The sequence below is a fragment of the Sorex araneus genome, chromosome 4, assembly GCF_027595985.1.
Source record: "Sorex araneus isolate mSorAra2 chromosome 4, mSorAra2.pri, whole genome shotgun sequence".
Classification (NCBI taxonomy): domain Eukaryota; kingdom Metazoa; phylum Chordata; class Mammalia; order Eulipotyphla; family Soricidae; genus Sorex; species Sorex araneus.
In genome coordinates, this window is record NC_073305.1 from 53,359,225 (window position 1) to 53,386,191 (window position 26,967).

The following is a 26,967-nucleotide window of genomic DNA, read 5'->3' on the forward strand; positions in this document are numbered from 1 at the left end:
AACATGCTGATGCTGGTGTTACAGTTTGTGTTTCTCATCCACTGGTCCTTCATTAACAGGGTTCCACTTTGTTGGAAGGTGCCATACTAAAGTTGAATATGAAATGTTGGCACAATAACCACTTCTGTTGCTGCTGTCTGTCTGATGTGATATCCAAGTGTGAGCCACTTGTACACATCAGTGTCAACATGTACACATCAGTGTCAACATGTTAAGGTTATTATTTGGTTTCTATATTTTATACTTTTCCCTGTTTTTTTATTTGTAGAAATGTTGGCAGGAAAAAGATGTGTTATTTATTGGGAATCCTAAAGTCCCACAATATATATATATAGTACTGTTTTTCATTGAGAAATGGAAAAACATTAATATAGCAAAAATTGTTACTTGAATTTAAGGTTTATGAAGGCAAAACAATTTTGGGGGGAGTGTATCTTATTCTTATTATTTAACATTTGGTATGTTTAAGAGTGACACACATATTTGCTGGAAGGATTAATAAATTATGTGAAAATAAGGTTGATACTCTTGGACCTTAAACATACTATTGTACTTTGGCTTATAAACTAAGATTCATTCATTTACCCATTAATAAATATTATTAATTAATAATATTAACAGCAACCATGGAAATAAAAGAATGAACCAGAAAGGTATAACTTATGTTTTAAGAAATGACTAGAGTTTAACCTTATTAAACAAAATATATTTCCATATTTTATCACTATAAAAATATATTTGAAAAGTTTTAGAGGATGAATATTACCAGTTCCTTTCCTGGACATCCTGAGAAAAATTGAGGATCAGAAATTGGATCACTGAGATATGATTGAAGGAGATTTAGCCGAAGGCCTGTAGGAGGCTCATTAGTCATTTTTACTCCATTCTGTAGAACTGTTACTGGGAACTAAGACAAATGGAAAGCATTATTAAAAATAACCAGCATGAGTTTTAAAAATGCATACATTGGTAGATTTTAAAAAATTTTATTTATTTTTTAATTAGTGAGTCTCAGTGAGGGTACAGTTACAGATTCACACATTTTCGTGCTTGTTTTTCCCTCATGCAATGTTTAAGAGCCCATCCCTCCACCAGTGTTCATTCTCCACCACCAATGAACCCAGCATCCCTCCCACCCACCCCAGTTCCATCCCCCCACCCCACCCCGCCTTTGTAGCGGGGCATTCCAATTTGATATCTCTCTTTCCTTTTGGGAGTTGTGGTTCCAAATAGGGGTATTGAGTGGTCATTCTGTTAAGTCTCTAGTCTATGTTCAACATGCATCTCCCTTCCCGCACAGAATCTCCAATCACATATTACTTGGTGTTCCCCTCTCTATCTGGGATGACTTTCCCCCAGCATGTGAGGCCAGTTTCCAAGCTATGGAGCCAACCTCCTGGTATTATATACTACTATTCTTGGGTATTAGTCTCCTACTCTGTTGTTCTATATTCCACAGATGAGTGCAATCTTTCTATGTCTGTCCCTCTCTTTCTGGCTCATTTCACTTAGCATGATACTTTCCATGTTGATCCACTTATATGCAAAGTTCATGACTTCATCCTTTCTAACAGCTGCATAGTATTCCATTGTATAGATGTAAAAATGTATACATTGGTAGATTTTAAAAATATATAAAGGAATTCTCTAATGAAGATGATTCGCATAATTTTCTGCATGTATATGTGAATTATAAGTACCATTTCTTTATTAAATATATGATAATAAAGAACCACAATTACAATAGGCTCCCATCTCACTCTGAGGAGAATGGCTGATATCAAAAACATTGGAAATAAGAAATGCTGTTGAGGATGTGGAGGAAAAGGATCACTTATATACTGTTGGGGTAGTAAATGCAACTAAACAGAATTACTGAATACTCCAATAATATCACTCCTAGATATATACCTGAAGGATATAAATACATTCATTAAAAATATATTTGTACCTTCAAATCCATAGTAATGTTATTTACAAAAACCAAAACATGGAATCAACATAAATGCCTATCTACAGATGACTAGATAAAGAAATTATGGTATATATAGAGAGTACAGCAGGTATGATGCTTACCTTGCACGTAGCCAAACTAAGAGACTGCTAGGAGTGATCCCTGAGCAGAGAGCCAGAAATATAGCCCTGAGAACTGCTGGAAATGTTCCCAAAACAAAATGAAATAAGCAAACAAACCCAAAACTGAAGAAAGTTATCATATGTACTCAAGAGAATTCTACTCTGCCATTAAAGAAAGACAAACTCTAGACTTTGGGGACAAAAATGTCTGGAAATTGAGATGATGTTATTCTAACAAAAGCAAACAATTAACTAAAAAAGACAGTTAACAGGAGATTTTATTCACATGTGTACTATAAATAATCAAAAAAACTTGCAACAATAATAACAATAACAACAAAGCAGTTAGTTCTGCTAGACTCATTTAAACTAAGTCTCATTGAAAATTCTAGTGGTTACCACAAGGAAAGGAGATGGAATAGAAGGAATATATAGAAGGTTTTTCTTGGTGATGGGGTGGCATTGAATTTTAGTTGTGAATGCAGTAAGCCCTATACACATTTAGAGGTGAAATTCCCTAATATAATAAAACAAAGGTAAATCAATACAAGGCAAAATGTTTTTTAAAAAGATATGAAGATGTACTTCAGAAATATTTTAAAAATTCTTTGGATAAAATACTAGCAAATAGGATCCAACAACTCATCAAAAAGATCATACATCACGACCAAGTGGGATTCATCCCAGGGATGCAAGGGTGGTTTAACACTCGGAAATCAATCAACATAATCCAGCATATCAACAAAAGTAAAGACAAAAACCATACGATCATATCAATAGATGCAGAGAAAGCATTTGACAAGATCCAACATCCTTTCATGATGAAAACCCTCGCCAAAATGGGGTTTGGAGGAACTTTCCTTAAGATAGTCGAAGCCATCTATCACAAGCCAACGGCAAGCATTATCCTCAACGGGGAAAAACTAAGGGCCTTTCCTCTGAGATCGGGCACAAGACAAGGACGCCCACTCTCACCACTCCTCTTCAATATAGTACTGGAAGTACTTGCGATAGCTATTAGACAAGAAAAAGAGATTAAGGGCATCCAGATAGGAAAGGAAGAAATCAAACTCTCACTATTTGCAGACGACATGATACTATATCTAGAGAAGCCTAAAACCTCTACTAAGAAACTCTTAGAAACAATAGACTTATATAGTAAAGTTGTAGGCTACAAAATCAATACCCAAAAATCCATGGCCTTCATATATGCAAACAATGAGGCAGAGGAAAGGGACATGAAAAAAGCAATCCCATTCACAATCGTGCCCCAGAAAATCAAGTACCTCGGAATCAGCTTAACCAAGGAAGTAAAAGACCTTTACAAAGAAAACTACAAAACGCTACTCCATGAAATCAAAGAGGACATGAGGAAATGGAAACATATACCCTGCTCGTGGATAGGGAGAATCAATGTTGTCAAAATGGCAATACTCCCTAAAGCATTATACAGATTCAATGCGATCCCTATAAGTATACCCATGACATTCTTCAAAGAAATGGATCAAGCAATCCTAAATTTCATATGGAATAACAAACGTCCAAGGATAGCTAAAACAATTCTTGGGAAAAAGATGATGGGAGGCATCACCCTCCCCAACCTCAAACTTTACTACAAAGCAGTAACAATTAAAACAGCATGGTACTGGAACAAAGGCAGAGCCGTAGACCAATGGAACAGGGTGGAATATCCCTACACACAACCCCAAATGTATGATCATCTCATCTTTGATAAGGGAGCAAGAGATGTGAAGTGGAGCAAAGAAAGCCTCTTTAACAAATGGTGCTGGCACAACTGGACAACCACATGCAAAAAAATGGGTTTAGACCTTGACCTGACACCATGCACAAAAGTCAGATCAAAATGGATTAAAGACCTCAACATTAGACCACAAACCATAAGGTACATTGAAGACAAGGTCGGCAAAACCCTCCACGATATTGAAGATAAACGTATCTTCAAAGGTGACACGGAACTAAGCAATCTAGTAAAAACAGAGATCAACAAATGGGACTACATTAAACTAAAAAGCTTCTGCACCGCAAGAGATACAGTGACCAGAATACAAAGACTATCCACAGAATGGGAAAGGATATTTACACAATACCCATCAGATAAGGGGTTGATATCAATGGTATATAAAGCACTGGTTGAACTCTACAAGAAGAAAACATCCAACCCCATCAAAAAATGGGGCGAAGAAATGAACAGAAACTTTACCAAGGAAGAAATACGAATGGCCAAAAGGCACATGAAAAAGTGCTCTGCATCACTAATCATCAGAGAGATGCAGATCAAAACAACCATGAGATACCACCTCACACCACAGAGATTAGCACACATCCAAAAGAACAAAAGCAACCGCTGTTGGAGAGGATGTGGGGAGAAAGGGACCCTTCTACACTGCTGGTGGAAATGCCGACTGGTTCAGCCCTTCTGGAAAACAATTTGGACGATTCTCAAAAAATTAGATATTGAATTCCCATTTGACCCAGCAATACCACTGCTGGGAATATATCCAGAGAGGCAAAAAAGTACAATCGAAACAACATCTGCACATCTATTTTCATTGCAGCACTGTTTACAATAGCCAGAATCTGGAAAAAACCCGAATGCCCCAAAACGGATGACTGGTTGAGGAAACTTTGGTACATCTATACAATGGAATACTATGCAGCTGTTAGAAAAAAGGAAGTCAAGAATTTTGTAGTTAAGTGGATGGGCATGAAAAGTTTCATGCTGAGTGAAATGAGTCAGAAAGAGAGAGACAGACATAGAAAGACTGCACTCATCTATGGTATATAGAATATCAGAGTGGGAGACTAATACCCAAGAACTGTAGAAATAAGTACCAGGAGGTTGACCCCATGGCTTCGAGGCTGGCCTCACGTTCCGGGGAAAGGGCAACTCAGAGAAGCGATCACCAACTACATTGTAGTCGAAGGCCATGTGGGGGAAGGGAGTTGCGGGCTGAATGAGGGCTAGAGACTGAGCACAGCGGCCACTCAACACCTTTATTGCAAACCACAACAGCTAATTAGAGAGAGAGAATAGAAGGGAATGCCCTGCCACAGTGGCAGGGTGGGGTGGGGGGGAGATGGGATTGGGGAGGGTGGGAGGGACGCTGGGTTTACGGGTGGTGGAGAATGGGCACTGGTGAAGGAATGAGTTCCCGAACTTTGTATGAGGGAAGTATAAGCACAAAAGTGTATAAATCTGTAACTGTACCCTCATTGATTCTCTAATTAAAAATAAATAAATTATTTAATAAAAAAAATTCTTTGGATAGCCATGTAATCCTTAGTTAAGCCTCTCACATATAATGTAACTGAAAACTAAGTAAATATACTAAATTCCAAAGGAGACAAACATACTTTTGGAGATGGGTAACTTGTGAGCCAGAGTCTAAAAGATGGGTTACAGTCTTCAGCATTAAAATCTTCACATATTTTTTCCAGCATAGGCATCCAGGAAACAGCAAGGTGACAATTCTGTAGACAAACCCATGTTCCATCTTGTGTTGCTGCTTTAATCAATTTTGTTGCAATGGGTCCTTGTCCTTGTCCCAGTGAAATAGCTTGGAAATTACTTCCAGACATCTCTTTATCATTTGCAAATTTCAACAGGCCTAAAATGTCACACAAAAGAGTTTTAGGGGCCAAAGTGATAGTACAGTGGCCTTACATGGGACCAGACCAGGTTTGATCCCCATAGGGTGCCCTGAGCACCACCAAGAATGACCCCTGAGCACAGAGCCAGGAGTAAGCCCTGAGCACTGATGGGTGTGGCTATAAAACAAACAAAAATAAAGAGTTTCATTACTAAGTATATGATTATAAAATACACCTTATGTTTCAGTATATAGTCATTTAGTTATGGAAAAATTCTAGTTATTCATTATATGCACTAGATTTACAATCTTATAAGAAAGAGACATTGAGCAAGATCATGTATTTATAACTAATTTCTTAAAAGCTTATGGTATACTCAACACCTTTATTGCAAACCACAACAGCTAATTAGAGAGAGAAAACAGAAGGGAATGCCTTGCCACAGTGGCAGGGTGGGGTGGGGGGGAGATGGGATTGGGGAGGGTGGGAGGGACACTGGGTTTACGGGTGGTGGAGAATGGGCACTGGTGGAGGGATGGGTTCCCAAACTTGGTATGAGGGAAGTATGAGCACAAAAGTGTATAAATCTGTAACTGTACCCTCACGGTGATTCTCTAATTAAAAATAAATAAATTTAATAAAAAAAAACAGCTTATGGTATATGCACTTACTGGCCATGGGATCTGCTCCTGGAGACAGCACAAATATTAAGGGAATGGTGCAATTTGAATCCAAGTAACTCTTTGCCAGATCAAATGGTGGAGGCTCTACAAACTTTTTTCCTAATTTGTCTGTTACATAATTTGTTATAGCTGGTGTTATCTGTTGAAGATAGCAATATATGGTCCTTAGAGTATTTATTATTTCATAGAACAACTTTGATTATTGATTAAACCAACAAAAGTGAAATATGAGACTCTAGACAAGAATGGTACCTAACATTTCACAAAATGCTAATTCCCCTAAGACATGTAAAATATCTATAAATTATTAGGACAAAACTAAAAATGGGCAAAGAGATGATGAGTTTATAAGAAATAAAATATAAATGGACCTTAAACTTATAAAAAGATGCTCCACATCATTCATTAGGGCAGAGACTACAAACTGTTCCCTTCCAAAACTTTGATAAAACAAGGTTTTTTCACTTTGTTTCATTTTAGTGATAAAACTCCAAATTTTTCTAGCTTTATTTTCAGATAGATGTGATGATGTGATGAACTTATGGCCAAAGCATAAAAGTAGAAACTATCTACTTAGCCTTCAGATCATGTTCCTATGAAGAAACTATTTACCTCAAGAAATGGTTTTCATGAGTAAGCTTCTATCTTGCTGGCAAGGAACACACTCTACAGCAGTGGAGTGTGGCTGGAAGTCCATGAGCCAGTGCAGATTGGAAAGGAAAGAAGTATGGGAGGAAAAGATGGAAGGAAGTAAATAAGAAGCTGGCCTATCACAAGGTTATAGACTGCTGGCACATGGACAATTACTCAACACATAACTGGTCCTCATGTATAAAAATGTTGAAAGCCACTGCTCTAATGGACTTCTTTAAGCATGAAAGAAGAAATTTTAATTTCTTGATGACTTTACAAGAACTGAGTTGACCTCTAACCCTCAAGCTACTCATTTTTCAACTTACCATGAACATAAAAGGTTAATGGTCAAAAAAATAATGAATAAAGCGATGTTTCCTAGACATTGGACTTTTAAGACTACAGCAGTTGAAGGATAATGATTCCTCAGAATGAATGAATGAAATGAGGTCTATAATTCCCTTAACTTCTGAGAAAGAAAGTCATTTTTATATTCCAGGATGTGAAGCATTGGAAGTGCTTGAAAAAGGAGCAACACAGATGTTGATGAATTGAGAAGGCAGGAAGAGTTCAAGAAGAATGAGGATGCCAAAAGTTTCAGAGTTAAAACTAGAGAACTATCCAGCAAAAGAGCTCAGAAATCTTCATAAGAGTATCCTGAATCTCTGCTAAATCCTATGGTGTGCACACATAAGCCCAGGCAAAGAATGACCTGGGGATCTATGAAGCTACTAGAGTTCATGCAAGTCTAGGAATAAGTTCTAAGTAGCCCATTCGAGAGCCATTGATGATCACTTGGTCACTCATTAAATCTCCCCTCCCCAAAGTAACATTTTTGTAGTGAAATGAAATTATCCATTGAGTAAAAGCTATTTTAGATCTGCCCTTACCTTCAGCATTTTTGGAAAGGAACAATCCAAACTTTAATTATGTAACTGAACAAGTTGGCAAGTGTTTCTATATAGGTCTAAGTAATAATTGCTTTTAAAGTTTATGGACCATAGAAATTTTCTTTGTGAAACTTTACCAAGGAAGAGATACGAATGGCCAAAAGGCACATGAAAAAGTGCTCTACATCACTAATCATCAGGGAGATGCAGATCAAAACAACCATGAGATACCACCTCACACCACAGAGACTAGCACACATCCAAAAGAACAAAAGCAACCTGTTGGAGAGGATGTGGGGAGAAAGGGACCCTTCTACACTGCTGGTGAAAATGCCGACTGGTTCAGCCCTTCTGGAAAACAATATGGACGATTCTCAAAAAATTAGATATTGAGCTCCCATTTGATCCAGCAATACCACTTCTGGGAATATATCCCAGAGAAGCTAAAAAGTATAGTCGAAATGACATTTGCACTTATATGTTCATTGCAGCACTGTTTACAATAGCCAGAATATGGAAAAAACCCGAGTGCCCTAGAACAGATGACTGGTTAAAGAAACTTTGGTACATCTATACAATGGAATATTATGCAGCTGTTAGAAAAAAGCAGGTCATGAAATTTGCGTATAAGTGGATCGGCATGGAAAGTACCATGCTAAGTGAAATGAGTCAGAAAGAGAAAGACAGACATAGAAAGATTGCACTCATCTGTGGAATATAGAATAACAGAGTAGGTGACTAACACCCAAGAATAGAAGAATAGTAGAAATAAGTACCAGGAGGTTGACTCCATGGCTTGGAAGCTGGCCTCACATTCTGGGGAGAGGGCAACTCAGAGAAGGGATCACCAAGTATAATGCGGTCGGAGGCCATGAGGGGGAAGGGTGATGCAGGCTGAATGTGGTCTAGAGACTGAACACAGTGGCCACTCAACACCTCTATCGAGAACCACAACACCTAATGAGAGAGAGAGAACAAAAGGAAATGCCCTGCCACAGTGGCAGGGTGGGGTGGGGGGAGATGGGATTGGGGAGGGTAGGAGGGACGTTGGGTGTACCGGTGGTGGAGAATGGGCATTGGTGAAAGGATGGGTTCTCAAACTTTGTATGGGGGAAATATGAGCACAAAAATGTATAAATCTGTAACTGTACCCTCACGGTGATTCACTAATTAAAAATAAATAAATTTTTTAAAAAAGAAATTTTCTGTGTATTCTTTTAAATTATTTTTTTCTTTTTATTTTTTATTTTTTATTTTTTTTAATTTTTTATTGTGGAAAGTTACAAAGTTTTCAGGTTTAAATCTCAGTTATACAATGCTCGAATACCCATCCCTTCACCAGTGCTCATATTCCACCACCAAGAATCCCAGTATAGCTCCACCCCGCCCCCTCACACCCCAATTTAATTATTTTTAAATAAACCTTTTAAAAAATAAAAACCAGAGGCTGAGAGATAGTACAGTGAGTACAACACGTGCTTTGCATGTGACTGATTCATCTGATTCCAAGTATCCTGAGCCCCATCAGGAGTGATCCCTGAGCACAGAGCCAGGAGTAAGCCCTAGAGTATTGTGGTATATGGTCCCCAAACCAAAATAATGATAATAACAATCACTGTATCACTGCCACTGTCATCCCATTGTTCATCGATTTACTCGAGTGGGCACCAGTAACGTTTCCATTCGTCCCAGCCCTGAGATTTTAGCAGCCTTTCCTTACTCATCTTTTCCAACTATTGGAGGCTCTTTCAGGGTCAGGGGAATGAGACCTGTTATTGGTACTGTTTTTGGCATATTGAATATGCCACAGGGAGCTTGCCAGGCTCTGCCGTGCGGGCAGGATACTCTCAATAGCTTGCCGGGCTAATAATAAATAACAACATCACTAGAAACCAGGTATGCAACTCAGTGCTAGAACACTTGTCTTGCATGTGTAGACCTTGGATTCAATTCCTAGAATGGCCAAAAAAAAAAAAGAAAGAATGAAAAAAACCCAACCAAAACTGAAAATAAACAATATTAGCTCACATACTATCAAAAGAGATTATGGGCTGGATTTGGCCCATAAGGTGATGTTTGTTGACCCTAAATGAGCAGAACAGAATTCAATAATCATTGAAAGGAAGATATCAAAAATCCACATTGACAGTAATGTGCAGCATTCAACAAAACATTGAACAGTTTTTTTTTAACTAATTATGTTTTTGCTTTTTGGGTCACATCTGGCAATGCTCAGGTTATTACTGGCTCTACACTCAGGAATTACTCCTGGCAGTGCTTGGGAAACCATAAGATGCCAGGAATCAAACCTGGGTCTTCCCTGTGCAAGGCAAATACCCTACATTCTGTACTATCACTCCGGCCTTACACTAAGCAGCTTAAATAAGCAGATTAGATACTACAAGAGAGAAATCAGTAAACTGAGAGATAACCATATAAAAAGTTCAAACTTAAGCACAGTGATATAAAATATTTTTATATAATTGAATATATCAGGTTTATCCATGGTTTAGTATCAATCAGTCTGATTCATATTTATTCATTTCATTTAGTTTGAGGGCTCCTGGCTCTGGGCTCCAAATGTCGTCCCTGTAATGACTCGGAGGAGTATAAGTTGCTGAGGGTTGAACCAGGGTTGGCCACATGGGAAGCAAGCAGTTTATTTATATATATATATTTATAATACTTATAAATATTTATATATATAAATATATATATTGCTTTTTGGGTCACACCCAGCAATGCACAGGGGTCACTCCTGGCTCATGCACTCAGGAATCACTCTGGCGGTGCTCAGGGGACCATATGGGATGCTGGGATTTGAACCCCAGGTTGGCCGCGTGTAAGGCAAACGCCCTACCCACTGTGCTATGACTCCAGCCCCGGAAAGCAAGCACTTTAAACCTCACACTAGGAGGTATGGTGCTGCCAGCAGGTCAACCTGTACTTGTGGAGTGAGTGCATCAGCAGCCTGATGGTGCCTTCAGACTTCCAGAGACCTCCAAATTGCTGCTGTGCCTTTGGCCAGTTAGGGCCTGTAGGGCAGAGGTAGGCGGGAACCCATGCTTGGATCAGGACTGGGCCTCTCTCCTCAGGTCCCCCGTTTTCCAGTAGCTTGGCAGTCACACCCACAAACTGCCCCCGATGCATGTAATCTCATCAATGTAAGTATGTTCAGCAGTTCTTCATAACAGACAATACAAAATATATTATTTTCGTTGTGTTTTGGGATAGGGATTGGGGTTTGGGATGGAAATATCCCGAATTTGGTGGTGGGAAGGTGTAATGGTGGTGGGATTGGTGTTTGAATATTGAATGTAATCAAACATTGTGAACTAACTTACAAAATTAAAAAAAATTTTAAAAAATAATGTGGAGTTCATGCCCAATTCAATCAGCTTAATTAATGGCTGAATAAATAGCAGTGCTTCTACATTATAAAAAAATAAATAAATAAACCTCACACTATCTCTCTGGCTTTTAAAAAATATATATTTAACTGAAATCATGAGTTGGTGGAAAATTGTTTTGAAAAACTAATAACTAAGATTTTTTATAAGTTGAGGAAAACTATAAACCCAAGGAATTCACAAAATTCTTTGAGCATGTGAAGTAATGTTTGCAGAGCCAATAACAATTAACAGAAAACCTGGTGTTAGCACAATTTATAAATGAGAAATTATCTGCATTTCAAAAAATTAAAAATAAGAAAGGAAAAGGCATATTTGTATGCTTGTTTTTTACCTTGTCAGGTCTTAAACATCGAAGAATTATTATTTTCTGTAGTTCATTTAAGGTTTTATTCATTGGTTCTGGATATTTAGCATTGTGTGGTTCTTTACTATCATAGATTGCCCGCCATTCATCTATATTTTCACAAAAATGAGTCCTACAAAGGAAAAATTATTCTTTCACTGGGAAAATATTTAAAGAAAGACAGTTGAACAAAGACATGAGCCAAGATAGTCATAGAATAAGTTAAAAATCACTATATTGATCACAAATTTACCCACTACTAGTCAGTGCTCAATAATCATATTTAAATAATTACCTGAATTCACTGAAAGAAGGAAATTCACTTGCATGACAAATTTCCTCCCAACTTTTATCAGGTAGCCAAGATGGAGCAGGATTTTTCTCAGAACTCTTAAGACTTACTCCTCCAGTTAAAAGAAACATCAGTTCATGATATTCAATTTCCTTCCTTGCCCTATATTTCCAAAATAAGGGCAGCTGTAAATGATTTATTTAAAATTCAATTTCTATCCTATAACTTAGACAAAATAACTAGGACTTATTTATCCTACTGCTATGTTACTAGAAAACTGGGACCAAAAAGAACGTAACAACCAGTTGGGGCAATTATACAGTAGCCAGTGAAGGCACTATTCCTTGAACAAGGGAAACAAAAGGTTGTGTCTAAGATTGTCTCAGATATTTGTCCTGAGGTATTTCTCTGAGACCATAAGGCATGGAAATTGACAAAATCAGAGCTTTGTCTTATTGTTGAGTTGAAAAGACAATTATCAGAGGTAAGGAAGACTGACAGAACACAGGAGGAAAGAAATATGTAGAAAAGAAGCTCTAAAAACCTGCAGAGGTATCCTCTTGTTTAAATATTGAGTCAGGGGCCAGAGCGATAGCACAGCGGGTAGGGCGTTTGCCTTGCACACAGCCGACCCGGGTTCAATCCCCGGCATCCCATATGGTCCTCCAAGCACCGCCAGGAGTAATTCCTGAGTGCAAAGCCAGGAGTAACCCCTGAGCATCGCTGGGTGTGACCCAAAAAGCAAAAAAAATATATTGAGTCATACAATGTTACTAAGATAAAACTCTACAAAGTCCAGACAGCAAGTTATCTTGAGGCACTGTAAACTGAGTGTAGCTAACCAGGGCTCAAACAGAGCTGGAAATAGAAGTTTTTTGGAAACAAACTGAATTGTGTTGTACACCAAAAAAGTTTAGTGGTGACAACAGAGGGATCATACCTCAATAGTGAAGATACTGTAACCTTCTAAGTCTACTTTAAAACTGCCTTAACAAAGCTTAAAAATAAATTGCAAGGGATCTGGGACATTGCTTAGCTGGAATAGAAAGCATACTTTGCATGTGGAAACCCCAGAATTGATCCTTCATACCATGTAATTCTCTGAAAAATGTAAGGAGTGACCCTGAGCAGTGAACAACTACAACAACAAAAAGAACCACCAAAACAATATAAAAATGGATGAAAGACCTAATAGGGGCCCATAAGATACTTAGTGGTGGTGTAGAGCCTGCATAAGTATAACTTAACAAGGCAAGTGTGGTCCCAACAGCTCTGCTCTTGGTGCTTAGACGCTCTTTTGTCTATGGTCCCTGGTTTCACAATCAATTTCTGGTTACAATACAATTAAATTTATGTGAACACCCTGATAAGCACCACCACCTAAAAGATGTGCGAGCACCTGTCTGACTCTTTCTACCCTTACTTGAGATTGCTCTTATCAAGAACATTACTAATAAAATCTCATATAACCCTTTCTCTCTTCAGCAATTTATTAGGAGATAGCCTTTTATATTCCACACATCCATTCTCATTCTCCTCTACCAGGCACAGTCTCAGAAGACAACTGGTACTACAGACTGACTAGTTGCCTCAGTTTTTCAATCTGCATATCACATGCATCACACTCTTCATCTTAATGCCAGATCTCTATATGAACACTTCCCTCAGTTCACCAAAACAGCAGCCATGGATGTAGTTCACTCCTGCCCTACCTGTGCCAGCCTTATAAGTGTGCCCTCCTTTGGTACTCTATCCAGAGGATTAAAACCCAGTGAAGAATGACAAATTATAACCCATTATACATCCTTTGGGAGATTTTCCTGTATTTATGTCACTGTACAGGCCACACCACTGGCCAGAGGATTTTTCTCGCATGTCAGCATACATTTACTTGTTTTGTGGTTGTGTGGAATAAAGAAGAAATTGAGGAGTGGCCACACGTGTGTGGCCTCTCTGTTGCTGGATGACCATGATCCCAGAGGCCAGCTAAACTACTTTTGGTTCCAGCAGCTTCTAGTAGAAATGTCTCTAGACTGTGAACTATGCCACGGCCCCATGCCGCCCCAGGAGGGGAAAGGTTTTTCTCTCTCCACTTTCCCTTTCCGGGAGGAAAGGTGTGGCGACTCCCATCTTATAAGTACCACTAAAGAGAGGTACGAGTTTGCAATGATGCAATTTCTGGCAGAAATCCAAAACCTCATATCTCTTCATTCTCAGAAATGGAAAACAAATTATCAAATGCTTCCTTTTCAGCAGGTCTGATTTTGAAGGGGAAAAACTCCAAACAATAAAAGTCAATATTTTTTGTGGAAACATTGAATGTAATCAAAGTGAAGAGAAAGTAAAGTGGAAATTATCAGCTGCACAGGCGGGGGGGTGGGGTGGGGTGGGGGTAGGATGGGAGGTATACACTGGGGTTCTTGGTGGTGGAATGTGTGCACTGGTGAAGGGACACATTGTATAACTGAGACTTAAGCCTGAAAGCTTTGTAACTTTCCACATGGTGATTCAATATAATTTTTTTTTAAAAAAATAGCAATTTGAAGATTAAAAAAAAAGAATAAATTGAGAAGAGGACAATACTCCCACCTATACCTCCAAAGCCCTTTATGGTTTTGTACTTTATGAATTTTTACACTCACTCATGATATTTCACACAATCCCATCAGTCAAGGTATTGTGAAACAACATAATAGCATTTTAAAATAAAGGACTTCTGAACAGAAAACAAAAGGGGAAGGATAGTATGCTCTTAATCTGTAGGCCACTGTATCTTCTTTCTTTAATTTTTTCCCCCCAGTTTGTGACTTTCTTCCACCACAGAGACTTGTATTGCTATCAAATCTAAAATTTTCTGGAAAGACCCACTGGACGGATGTTGGAAAGACCCTTTTGCTTTTCATCACATTACACTGTGGTTATGCATGTGTTTATAATAATGTTTGTGTTTTGATTTCAGGTTGCAATGTCCACTTTTATCAAGAGAGAGCAAGAGAAGACAAAGAGATAAAAAAACAAACAAACAACTGAGGCTAGCTGTCAAAGGAATGACAGTAACAAGGATCCTGAACTAAGGTTGAAACCCCCAAACTAGGGATGGATTGAAAAATCTGAAAGAGAATGAAAATAATTAGGCCAACTCAATACTCCTGCTAACATGTTTCTTATGATGCTTGCCATTATTTTGGTGCCATTACTTTAGTGAGTGGAGTTAGTGGAGAAAAATGCTGGCTCATACTTCCCAGCCCACTATAGCTCATCCTGGTTTGCCACCTTCAGTATTTTTAAATAACATAGCCAATCTACCTAAGCTTTATCTTTACGAGCAGAGACACCACTGCATTCCTGTATAATTTAACAGAAAACTCCAGATGGGTACCTTTATATATTTCTTTTACTTAATCTTATTGTTATACTCTGGGGACTCAAACACAGATGGCCTTTGTACCAAAGAAAAGGAATACTAGAGTTAGATTGATTTTCCTTACAGAGATGGGCTCCTTAGCCTTTTTTGCCACTCTACAAGTATTCCATCCCTCCTGCCAGTACTGCAGGCAATGGAACTCCACTGATGAGTTACATAGGTGGGCAGAATGTATGACTCAAAAATCCAGGAATATGACCATAACAAGGCAGTGCTGGAGCCCTCATGAATTGGCTGATGTAAACAATATGCTGAACAATGTGTTGGCCTGAAAAACCATTGCTCGCTGCCAATGCCATTGTTACCTTTCTCTCGCTAAAAGTTGATGGCACCCTCTCCCGAAGTAAAGAAAGTATTTCACCCCTTAGCTCTGTAGCCTACTATTCCAGTACTCCATCTGGAAAACAGGCCTCATAAGACAACCCTTTTTGTGTATGGAATATGTAATTATCAATCCGCAGGGGACAAAATACCTCCATAATAAATATTTCTCTTGTTCAAAATATCTTTTTTCAGCCTTCTATGTTAAATCACCCACAGACCGCATTCTCCCTGTGTCTCCTTTGTAAGTTGATGCTAATATTGGCTTACATATTAATCTTAGGAATGGTTTTTCTGATTCCTGCATAATAGTTTTCTCCCCTTGATATGTCAACACCTTTATCTTTGCTCAATAAATGGTCATCCAGCCAAGGAGCAGCAGCTTACTCCCAAAAAAGTGCTGCGCCTCAATTTGCAGGTAGGTTTCTAGAGTAAATAAAGAAAAAAAACTTACAGAAGAAGATTGGTACATAATAAAAAGGAAAACAACAGCTTGTCCTTCTCAAATAGTGATCGGCATATATTACAATATAAGTTGTATGTGAAGTGGTCATTTAAATATCGTAGGCGCTTTTCCAAAATTTTGGATTTGTTACTAAAAGATTAAGAAAACGAAAATGTATTTAGTCAAGCAAAAATAAGGGGAAAAGTTACATATGAAGTTTGGCTAAATACAGTGTTGTTTTTAATCAATATTTTACACAGCTAGACACCATGCAAAAGTAATTTTCTTTTGAAATGGCTTTTGAGGGTATGCTGTTTTCTCATGTCATATCATTATTAAAAGTGGCTGCAATTAAAAGTTAACACACACACACACAAAAAAAGTTAACACATAAATTAATATATATGTGTTAATAAAAAAGTTATCAAAGTACTACTTATCAAAGTACTACTGTTTAAAACACTAAATCACACACATGCATACGAATACACATAAAACTGGCAAATTTTAAGTTAATTCTCTGGAGAGTATACAAATATGGATTTCTTGGTTGTAACATTACAAATATATACTTCTAACATTGGAGAAACTAGAAACGGGGTATGTGAGAATTCCCTGTATAGTTTTGTATGTGTAAAACAGTTTTAAAATCTGTACATATTTTTAAAGATAAAATAGGTTTTATTTGGAATTTTTAGGAAGGGAGAGAGACAGAAAGAGAGAGAGAGAGAGAGAGAGAGAGAGAGAGAGAGAGAGAGAGAGAGAGAGGAAGAGAGACAGAGACAGAGACAAAGAACACACTTGAAAGAACATGGGCTTCTCCAGAGTGAAGAGGGATCCCCAGTGCACACCTAAACTTTAGATATGAAAGTACACCTCTCAAGAGGGGAGATGCGGGCAACACATGTGCTCAGGTACCATGTGTGCTCGGCAGCAACACATGAGTACAGGTAGCATGTGGGCTTGGGCAGCATATAAGCCTCCGCATATATTTTTAAAAATAGGGTAGATGTCTATGAGAAAATAATTAAGGCCTTCACAACCTATTTTCAAAATTGAACTGTTTTATTTTACTCCTATTTGACTGAAAACCATCAGTTTATGTGTGAATCTCTATCAACATAAGGCTCTATGCTGAGAAAAGAACTTAAGTACAAAGAATCATAAAGCATTTACCTTCCCAGAGAAGCAAAAAATCTAGATAAACATATACGCATTAAGAAATAGATTTAAGGGGCTGGAGCTATAGCACAGCGGCTAGGGCGTTTGTCTTGTACGTGGCCGAACTGGGTTCGATTCCCAGTACCCCATACGGTCCCCCAAGCACTGCCAGGAGTAGTTCCTGAGTGCATGAGCCAGGAGTAACCCCTGTACATTGCCAAAAAAGCAAAAAAATAAATAGATTAAAAAAGTCAGGAAACATATACCTACTTATGGGTAGGTATATGATTTTTTCTTTACATTCAAAAGTCTAATATTTTTTCAAATTTGGTTATCAAGATATACTTTTCAGGGGCTGGAGTGATAGCACAGCAGTTAGGACATTTGCTTTGAACGCCGCCAACCCGGGTTTGAATCCCAGCATCCCATATGGTCCCCTGAGCAACGCCAAGGGTAATTCCTGAGTGCAGAGCCAGGAGTAACCCCTATGCGTCGCCGGGTGTGATCCAAAAAGCAAAAAAAAAAAAAAAAAAAAAAAAAAAAAAGATATACTTTTCAGTATATACTGGGAAGATTCCTCAGCAATTCAAAAAAAATAAGAGGGACAGATGGTACAGCAGGTAAGTTGCTACAACAACCAAAATTAAAACGGTGCCTGTGGAAGGGGGCAACATCTGTGGTGGAGGGAAGCATCCAGTCAGGAGGAGCAGGAGGTGCTGAAGGATGGCTAAGTGTTATGGATGAAGCCTTGTCAGCAACATTATTGTAATCCACAGTACAAGTTTAAAAAAAAAACAAACAAGTGCCTCTCATAGAAGACTGGTGGGTGGGAGGCAAATGGAAGGGGGGCAATTGGTGAAGGGAAGTGGACACTGATGAAGGAATAGGTCTGAAACATTGTATGCCTAAAACTCAATCATAAATAACTTTAGTTTTATGGTGACTAAAAATAAATAAATAAATAATTTTTTAATGCCTGTCAAGAAGACAGGCTGCAGGGCAGAAGGGGATCTGGGGACATTGCTGGAGGGAAGTTGATACTGCAGGTGATATTGGTGTTGGAACATTGATGCCTAAATATCAACTATGAATAACTATTTTAATCAGTGTGTTAACATTTAATTAAAAAGTAAAGATATTAAAAGGAGGGGGCAGGGAGAAAACGCAGCAGGTAAGATGCCTACCTTACATGTTCTCAGGTAAAAATGTTGAACTCAGCAACAACTATATGATTCAATTTCTATAACATTTTGAAATGACAAAATGTTGATATCAATGAGAGTGAAGTGAATATGGCTATAAAAGGCAGCATGGGAATCTGTGGTGATGGAAATTATCTGTATCTTCACTGTATCAAGGTCAATATCCTGCTTGTGATAGTGTACTCTCAAGATGTCACCCACAAAAGACTAGACATAGAGTAAGAAGTGTGTTCTGTTTTTTCTCATCACTGCATGTAACTCTACATTGATCTCAAATTTTTAAATTTAATCTATAAAATAATGCTTGGTTCATGAGAATGGGATGAAAGGTTAGAATACAACTCCTTCTTACATAGGATTTGCTTTTGGGTTTGTGTTAATAATTTATGTGCCTAAAAACTAAAGTCAGCAAGATGAGGGGAAAACTCTAAAATAAAATACAAAATATCCAAACAAACTGTATGTAACATGAATGATCACAATACTAAAGGGAGAAAAATTAATCCAAGCAACTATTTAATACATCATATTGTGCAAAAACTAAGAGAATGATTTGTGTGCACACTCAATTCTGTTCAGTACATATATATATATAGTTCAGATTATATATATATTCTATTCAGCATGTATATATACATATATGTGTATGTGTATCCAAGAACTATTTGATTTTCTATAATTGTGTCATATGGAAATTTTGTTTAATATTCTGAGGAACTTCAAAATTGTTTCTAAAGTAGCTGCATTATTTTTAAGTCTTAACTAGATTATATTGTTCTGATGACTTTATATCCTTCTCAGCACTTGTTACTGACTCTTATGTCAAGTTCTCAATTCAAATTTCTTCTATTTTAGAGGTTGTATAAATTAGAATTCCAAATCCCAGGCAGGAAAGCTTGGGATTTCAGTCACTTAAAAGGGATTGTTCTATCAAAAGCCCATGAGAAACACACAATAAGCTTAAATAATATTTTTAGTCTACATAAAAAGGACGGCAGTAAAGGGATCAGGAGATAATAACAAGGGGCTAAGGCATAATTCCAGCATGCATTCAGCCCAGGTTCAATTTAATCTCATGACGACCATAAAAGATAGATATGTCATTCCTATTTCATAGCTAAGGAAATCAACACCAAAGATTAACTGACTTGATTATATTCACACAACCAGTATTATACAGAAATGATATTTAATCCCTACAGTATTCTGATTCCAAAATCTGTATACACAAATTAATAGTTAAAATGGGAATACCTAGTAAACAATTAGAAATGTGTGGCTGAAGCCAAGGCTGGATAAAACTTTATTGAAGTATCAGCAAAGATACAAGGCTCTCTCTATCTCTCTCTCTGTTTCTCTCTTTCTGTTTCTCTCTCCCACCCCACACAAACATATACTTTAAATATTTTTAAATATTGATGATAAATGTGTGTTACAAAACTATGAGAAAAAGGTTTCGAATTAAAAGTATGGTGAAAATACACCCTAGACAAGAATAATAAAGGTAGTGAATGTTTACCTGTCATGAATAGAATTGATATAAAGATTCACAAACCAGGTGAGAGAATACTGGTACATGGGATCAATGTTAGCCAGGTCTGCAATGCTAAAGAACAATACTGATGAATGTTTAGCAATGGGTCTATAACCTTCTCGAGATTCAGCTATTTTGATTTCTGTTTTTTCTGCAATCTAGAAGAGAAAAAGATTTAAAATGTTTTAATTATATATTTTTTATACAATAAAGGTTATGCTTTAAAAAAATATCCCTTAACTCAATGACAAAATTACAGAAGCATAGTACAAAAGAAAGAGCTTTATTATCTGAGGGGAAAAGGAAGAAAGAAAGAAAGAAAGAAAGAAAGAAAGAAAGAAAGAAAGAAAGAAAGAAAGAAAGAAAGAAAGAAAGAAAGAAAGAAAGAAGGAAGGAAGGAAGGAAGGAAGGAAGGAAGGAAGGAAGGAAGGAAGGAAAGAAAGAAAGAAAGAAAGAAAGAAAGAAAGAAAGAAAGAAAGAAAGAAAGAAAGAAAGAAAGAAAGAAAGAAAGAAAGAAAGAAAAGAAAGAAAGAAAGAAAGAAGGGAGGGAGGGAGGGAGGGAGGAGGGAGGGGGGAGGAAGGGAGGGAGGGAGGAAGGAAGGAAGGAAAGAAGGAAGGAAGAAGGAAGGAAGGAAGGAAGGAAGGAAGGAAGAAAGGAAGGAAGGAAGAGCAAGGAGAGAGGGAGGAGGGAGGTAGGAGGGAGGGAGGGAAGAAAGAGAAAAAGAAAGAGAAAGAATGAGGAGAAAGAGGGAGAAAGGAAGAAGGAAGGAAAAGAGAGAAACTGGATAGATAATAAAGCGGCAAGATGCTTGCTTTGCACGTGGTCCACTGGGTTCAATCCTTGGCACCACACATAGTTCCCCAAACCCTGCCAAGAATGATCCCCGAGCACAGAGCGATGTGTAAGTTTTGAACAAAGCCAGGTGCAGCCTCAAACCAATAAGAGAAAAGAAGAGCGCAATGAAAACAAATGAAGAAACAAAAAACATAACTGGGAAAAGAGGGAAAAGGAAGAGAAGGACAGGTGAGAGAAAAAAACAAAGAAAAATTGTTTTACAGATTAAAGTTTTGATTATTCACCGTTTTATTCATATTTGAGTAATATTTGCTTATTCCTTGCATGAATATGACAATGTCTATAGTTGGAGATAGGGGATGAGAGAGCAGGAAACAGACAAGACACTCTGTACCTGTGTATTTTAAAGGTGTCAAAAGGGGCTGGAGTGATAATAGTTCAGTGCACTTGCCTTGCACGTAGCAGACCTGGATTCTATCTGACATCCCATACAGTCTCCTGAGTCCTGCCAGGAGTGATCCCTGAGCACAGAGCCAGAAGTAAGCCCTGAGCACTGCCAGCTATGGGCCCAAACCAAAGTTAAATAAATAAATTAAATTAAAGTGTCAACATGTCAACTAGAATCCATCTCAAAGGCACAAAGTCTAGCAATTGGGTATTTAAATATTTGTTAGCTGATGGTTTTACATATTAACAATCTTTCTACTAGTTTCAGCAAAGATTACTATTTTAAGTAGCAAATAATTTAACTCATCTACAGCTTAATTTTCAATATATGTATATATCATATATATTTTCAGTTTTCAATATATGTATGTATTATATATGTATATATGCTATTGGGGTTTGTTTGCTTGTTATGGGTCCACACTCAGTGATGTGCAGGGGCTGCTCCTAACTTGGTGCTCAGTAGTCACTCCCAGTGTTGCTCAGGGGACCACATGGAGTCGGGGATATAAGCTTGCCTCCAATCTGCAAAGCATGCACTCATCCCACTGAGCTATCTCCTTGGTCCCATAATCTATTTTTAAATAGTGCTGCTAAAGTTGGAGACACAGTACAAAATATGCTAAAATCAAGAAATACAAGTACATTTTTTATTAACTACCAGTAAGATTTTTAAAAAAGCCATTTTCTGTGAAATAAGCATTTTGGGTATATGGTATTAATAGAAGAGATTTATTACTTGTAAGGAATTTCCTGGAATGAAATATACATATATGTATAATATAATATTCATGCATATATATGTGTGTATACATATATATCCATATATGTATTTGACTTAGAGTGATAGTGCAGCGGATAGGGCATTCGCCTTGCATGCGGCCGACCCGGGTTCAATTCCTCTACCCCTCTCAGAGAGCCCGAAAGCTACCGAGAGTATCTTGCCTTCCATGGCAAAGCCTGGGAAGCTATCCGTGGCATATTTGATATGCCAAAAACAGTAACAAGTCTCACAATGGAGACATTACTGTTGCCCGCTCGAGCAAATCGATGAGCAATGGGATGACATTAATACAGTGATACAGTGATACTTTCAAAGAATTCAAAGGGAAGTAAATTTTTTAAAAAAGTTGGGGGGGACAAGTGCAGGCTTCAAAATCTAAGAACAAATTCTGAAGGTTTTGTGTTGGTTTAAACTATGGGTTATATTAAAGGAGAAAAGAGAGAGAAAGGAAGATAACTTAAAAGGATGGAGTACATGTCAACATGAGCACCAGCAGATATGGCACCAGAGAAAGATTCATTATATCACTCACACACAAAACTAAACCCATTTGACATTGGTGGTGGGAAATGTACACTGATGAAGGAATGGGTTTTGGAACACCATGTGACTGAAACCCAATCATGAATAACTTTGTAACTGCATATCTCATGGTGATTCAATAAAATAACTAAAACAAAACAAACAACAACAAGTAAAAAACCCTCAACTAAACCCATTTGAGGGGAAAGTCCGTAGACCTTTTAGATATCCTATACTCCAGAACTAGAGTGCATGGGTTGGAGAATGTTTCTAAGCACTTAGTTCATTGGTGGGTGGGAGGAGTGAAAGGAGGAGTGAAAGGTCTGACCACCAATAAAGATAACTTATAGAAGTCACTGGGAAATATTAAGTAATTGTATGAAATTTAGTGTCCACTATTCTTTTCGGACTGACTCTGATTTTCTCAGTTATGAGAGGAAAAGATAACTGATGGAGTTATGACCTCTTGCACCTATAACACTGTAGAATTGTATTAAAATTATAACATAAAAATGCTGTGTTTGATGAATTTGTAATAAATGCATTAGACTTCTTGTCTCCCTTTCTCCATGTACCACCCTCAATTTTCATGTCCCTCTTCCTGGTGAATGATAATGCAAAGTTATTGAAACTTCCCTATTTGTTCCTATAGCCATGTACTGTCTTTTCTACTGGTAACCAACCATCAGTTACTACCTCCATAAGTTCCAGTCAAGGACTGAGGTATCCAATTCTTTTGCTGTTGCTGTTTTTTGGGTCACGCTAGCAGTGCTCAGGTCCCAGTTCTGGGAGAGTTACTCCTCACAGTTCTTGAGGAACCATGTGCTTCTGGGGATAGGACCCAGGACTCAAAGAGCTGGTTTACATGCTTGCCATATGCAAGCCCTTGGATTCAGTCCGAACACAACAATGGTTCCTCAAGCAGGGCTAAGATGGCCCTGGTGGCACCTAGTACCACAGGGCCACAGTTCTAGCCAAGCAACACAGTTCTAACCTTAGCACTAAACCATCAGTCCCATGTCAGGCTAAACATGACCCAGTGGTGCTCAGACTCCCACACTGCCAGCACTGCTGGGGTGGCCTCTATAAAAAATAAAATTAAATTACTTTCTGTGCTTGGGGTGGGGGTGGGGAACTCTCAAATAGTGCTCAGGAGGCTCAAGGTCATGGCTCAATGCCAGGGCTGAGGCATATGATGCTGTTTTTGTCCACCCTGGGGCTGCTGGGAGACTGAAGGGCAGCACTCTGATTCTCAGAGGATCATGAGTGCTAGAAAGCAAATGGGTCTGAGGCACATGTGCCCTAACTGCTTTGGCCGCAAATTTATGTGTTTTTGAGTTATATAAAAATCTTTTTATTTCTTTCAGCCTGAACTGAATTTTCTTCAGAGACAGTGAGAAAATTACAATCTTAGGAATGAAAGGTATCTCAAATTCATTTTTCACCTGCTGTTTCTTTGTTATCTCATTGGACATAATTTTAGCAGAGTCTAAGATTTTTATTGCGCTTTCATCTTCTAAAAATGTTTCCTTCTGAAGATGATAATGTTTCTAATATTCTTTTCTCAATATCTTTTAGTTGCTTCTTGTTAGCTGCAGATTGAAGAATCAGAGCATTTCGTTCTTCTTCTAATTCTGGTCTAAAAAAGAGAGACATTTAATCTAAATTTTAATCTTTATTAAATTAATGTATAAGTATTACATATCATAATTTTGTAAACATTTAAATACTTTTGTAGACTTTAGCACAAACTACAATAATCTTTATATCCTACAGGGAAAAATTACTTCCACAAAAATAATAATTTAAGAATTTAAAGTTTCCAAAGCATTAGTTGTAAAGATATGAGACTGAAAACATATGAGACTAAGAAATGGTCTTTGAACACAGAGTATGAAACTTCTTATATCTTTTTGACTTTGTCATATCTAATCTAATTTTCATCATTTCTTATTTAATGGAAGACATATAAAGGAAAACCCATCATTCCACTGGATTTTCAAGTAAAAGACAAAATGGATACATCTTAAGATAAAAATATAAAACTTCAAAATAACATGATCTACCATGTTGTGACATAACTCTATTCCGGAGTCTATGGAAAGGAAATAAATATTGGAAGTAACAGAAGTACCTCGTATTTATATATTTTCACTTTAATTTTTGTATGTAATTAGACCACTTGATAATTCTCTGTTAAATGTTAAAAGGATAAAATACTTCCTGGTGAAAGTCATTCTTTACTATTACCCCTTTCAGGTATTATTGTAGCAATGTAGTCCCGTTGTTCATCGATTTGCTCGAGTGGGCCAGTAACATCTCCATTATGAGACTTCTTGTTACTGTTTTTGGCATATCGAATACACCATGGGTAGCTTGCCAGACTCTGCTGTGTGGACGGGATACTCTCAGTAGCTTGCTGGGCCCTCCGAGAGGGACAGAGGAATCGAACACGGGTCGGTCGCATGCAAGGCAAACGCCCTACCCGCTGTGCTATAGCTCCAGCCCCAGGTGTTACTACTTTTCATTATTAAAACAATAATAATAGAAAAATGCATAAGATATGAAGAAAACATAAAATTTTTCCATAATCTGGGGCTGGAGCGATAGCACAGCGGGTAGGGCGTTTGCCTTGCATGCGGCCGACCCGGGTTCAAATCCCAGCATCCCATATGGTCCCCTGAGCACCGCCAGGGGTAATTCCTGAGTGAAGAGCCAGGAATAACCCTTGTGCATCGCCAGGTGTGACCCAAAAACCAAAAAAAAAAAATTTCCATAATCTTACCACCCCCAGGGTGGATCACAGCTAACATTCTAGAAATTTTCTTCCTTGCAAACCTTTACATCTTTTTAATATGTATCAAGCTATACATTAACTTAAAAAATAAACTATTATCTACATCTTAATATAGTTTTTGTATGCTACTTTTTTGTTTTGATCCCTGAATATATGGCTGCATTCAGGGATTACTCCTGGCTCTGTGCTTAGAGATCACTTCTGCAAGTGCTTAGGGATCCAGATGAGTACTGGGGATCTAACTCATGTTGGCCACATGCAAGACAAGTGTCCTACAACCTCTACTATCTCTCCTGTCCTTTGTATGCTAATTTTCCATGGTTCTTATTAATATTCTCTTGTTTCAGGCTATCCTATTTACAATTCTTTGAGAAGTTAATATTTTGTTCATACACATATTCCTAAAAGGTAAAATTTCCCACAGACAAACACAAGTTATGGCATGTCACCTAAATCCTACTACCTATACTAGGAACTTTAACAATATAGTTTATATAACTTACTTGTTCTACAATAAAGTTTATATAACTTACTTGCTCTAGAAAGGCCATTTTAAAGGATTGTATAATTATTTAACTTATAATAATAATATAAAGTTTAGGAAACTTTCAAGCTAATCATGTAATAAAATATTAAATCCCTATACACAATCCTTTCTAGATTATCTGGATACTTCTAAAACAAAATACATACCTCTCCTTTGCAACAACAATACCTAGTAACTGATCTTCAAGTCCTTCAGGAGTTATCATGAAATTGAGCAAAGATACCTTGGTAGCCAGCTCTGGCATATAATGTGGATTTCTGAGTTTTGTGGTAATATAAAACTTGAAATCAAAGGAGTACTCAATAATGACCTCACCAAGTCTGATACAATCAATGCCACCTATGTTTTATAAAATAAATGCATAATAAGACAAAGTCATATAGCACCATCTTATACTGTTAATATCTTGCCCAAGTTACAAATGAAAAAATAAAGCAATTTAAAAATAAAACAGATATGGCAAAAATCAGACATAAAATAAGGTTTTTTTAATGCAAGCTTCATTCATTCTGGAGTACTGTAAGACCTTTTTTGGTTGTCAAGGAGTATTCTATGTCAAGATACAGCTTATTACTATTACTTAAGTTTATTATTATTTTTTTAATTTTTTTTCCGGGTGCTTTTCTTCCCTTATTTCTTTTTTGATGAACTTTTTATTGAAATTTTTAAATGAACCCAGTATTTTATTCAACATTATCTTATGCTAGAAATAGCCTTGATAGACAAAGGGTGAAAAAGGAAGTGGAAAGTATTTAAAAAGATGTACTTAACAAAAAAGAAATATCGCCAGCCTAATATTGCATTGCCTATGAAAACAAAGGTCGATGGTTTGAACAGAACAGAAAGTCTGGCGTTTCTTAGTAGTACTTTTCTCTCAAAGAAGGGAGTCGGAGATGGGAAGTCCTTTATTTGGCTGTAGTGCCGACAGAAAAGAGATTAAATGGTATTTTTGTGAACCGCAGAGAGTAAATCAGTGTGTGGATTTAGGAATCAGGGACACATGAACAATAGCTGCTTTGTCATTTCAGATTCTGTGTCTTACTCC

The 26,967-nt window shown here is 37.5% G+C and overlaps 1 protein-coding gene and 1 non-coding gene across 2 annotated transcripts in view; one reads left to right on the forward strand and one right to left on the reverse strand.

Annotated features, from left to right (window-relative positions):
• DNAH12 (dynein axonemal heavy chain 12) overlaps positions 1-26,967 on the reverse strand; it is a 260,066-nt gene that overhangs the window by 22,111 nt on the left and 210,988 nt on the right. The window contains 10 exon segments of the mRNA XM_055135991.1: positions 767-907; positions 5,452-5,705; positions 6,360-6,510; positions 11,639-11,783; positions 11,946-12,104; positions 16,142-16,282; positions 20,015-20,187; positions 24,024-24,098; positions 24,100-24,217; positions 26,069-26,261. Coding sequence (XP_054991966.1) covers positions 767-907; positions 5,452-5,705; positions 6,360-6,510; positions 11,639-11,783; positions 11,946-12,104; positions 16,142-16,282; positions 20,015-20,187; positions 24,024-24,098; positions 24,100-24,217; positions 26,069-26,261 — 1,550 coding nt within the window.
• On the forward strand, positions 16,349-16,485 carry LOC129404675 (small nucleolar RNA SNORA15). The gene has a single exon (XR_008630044.1). It is a non-coding gene; the product is annotated as a small nucleolar RNA SNORA15 (small nucleolar RNA).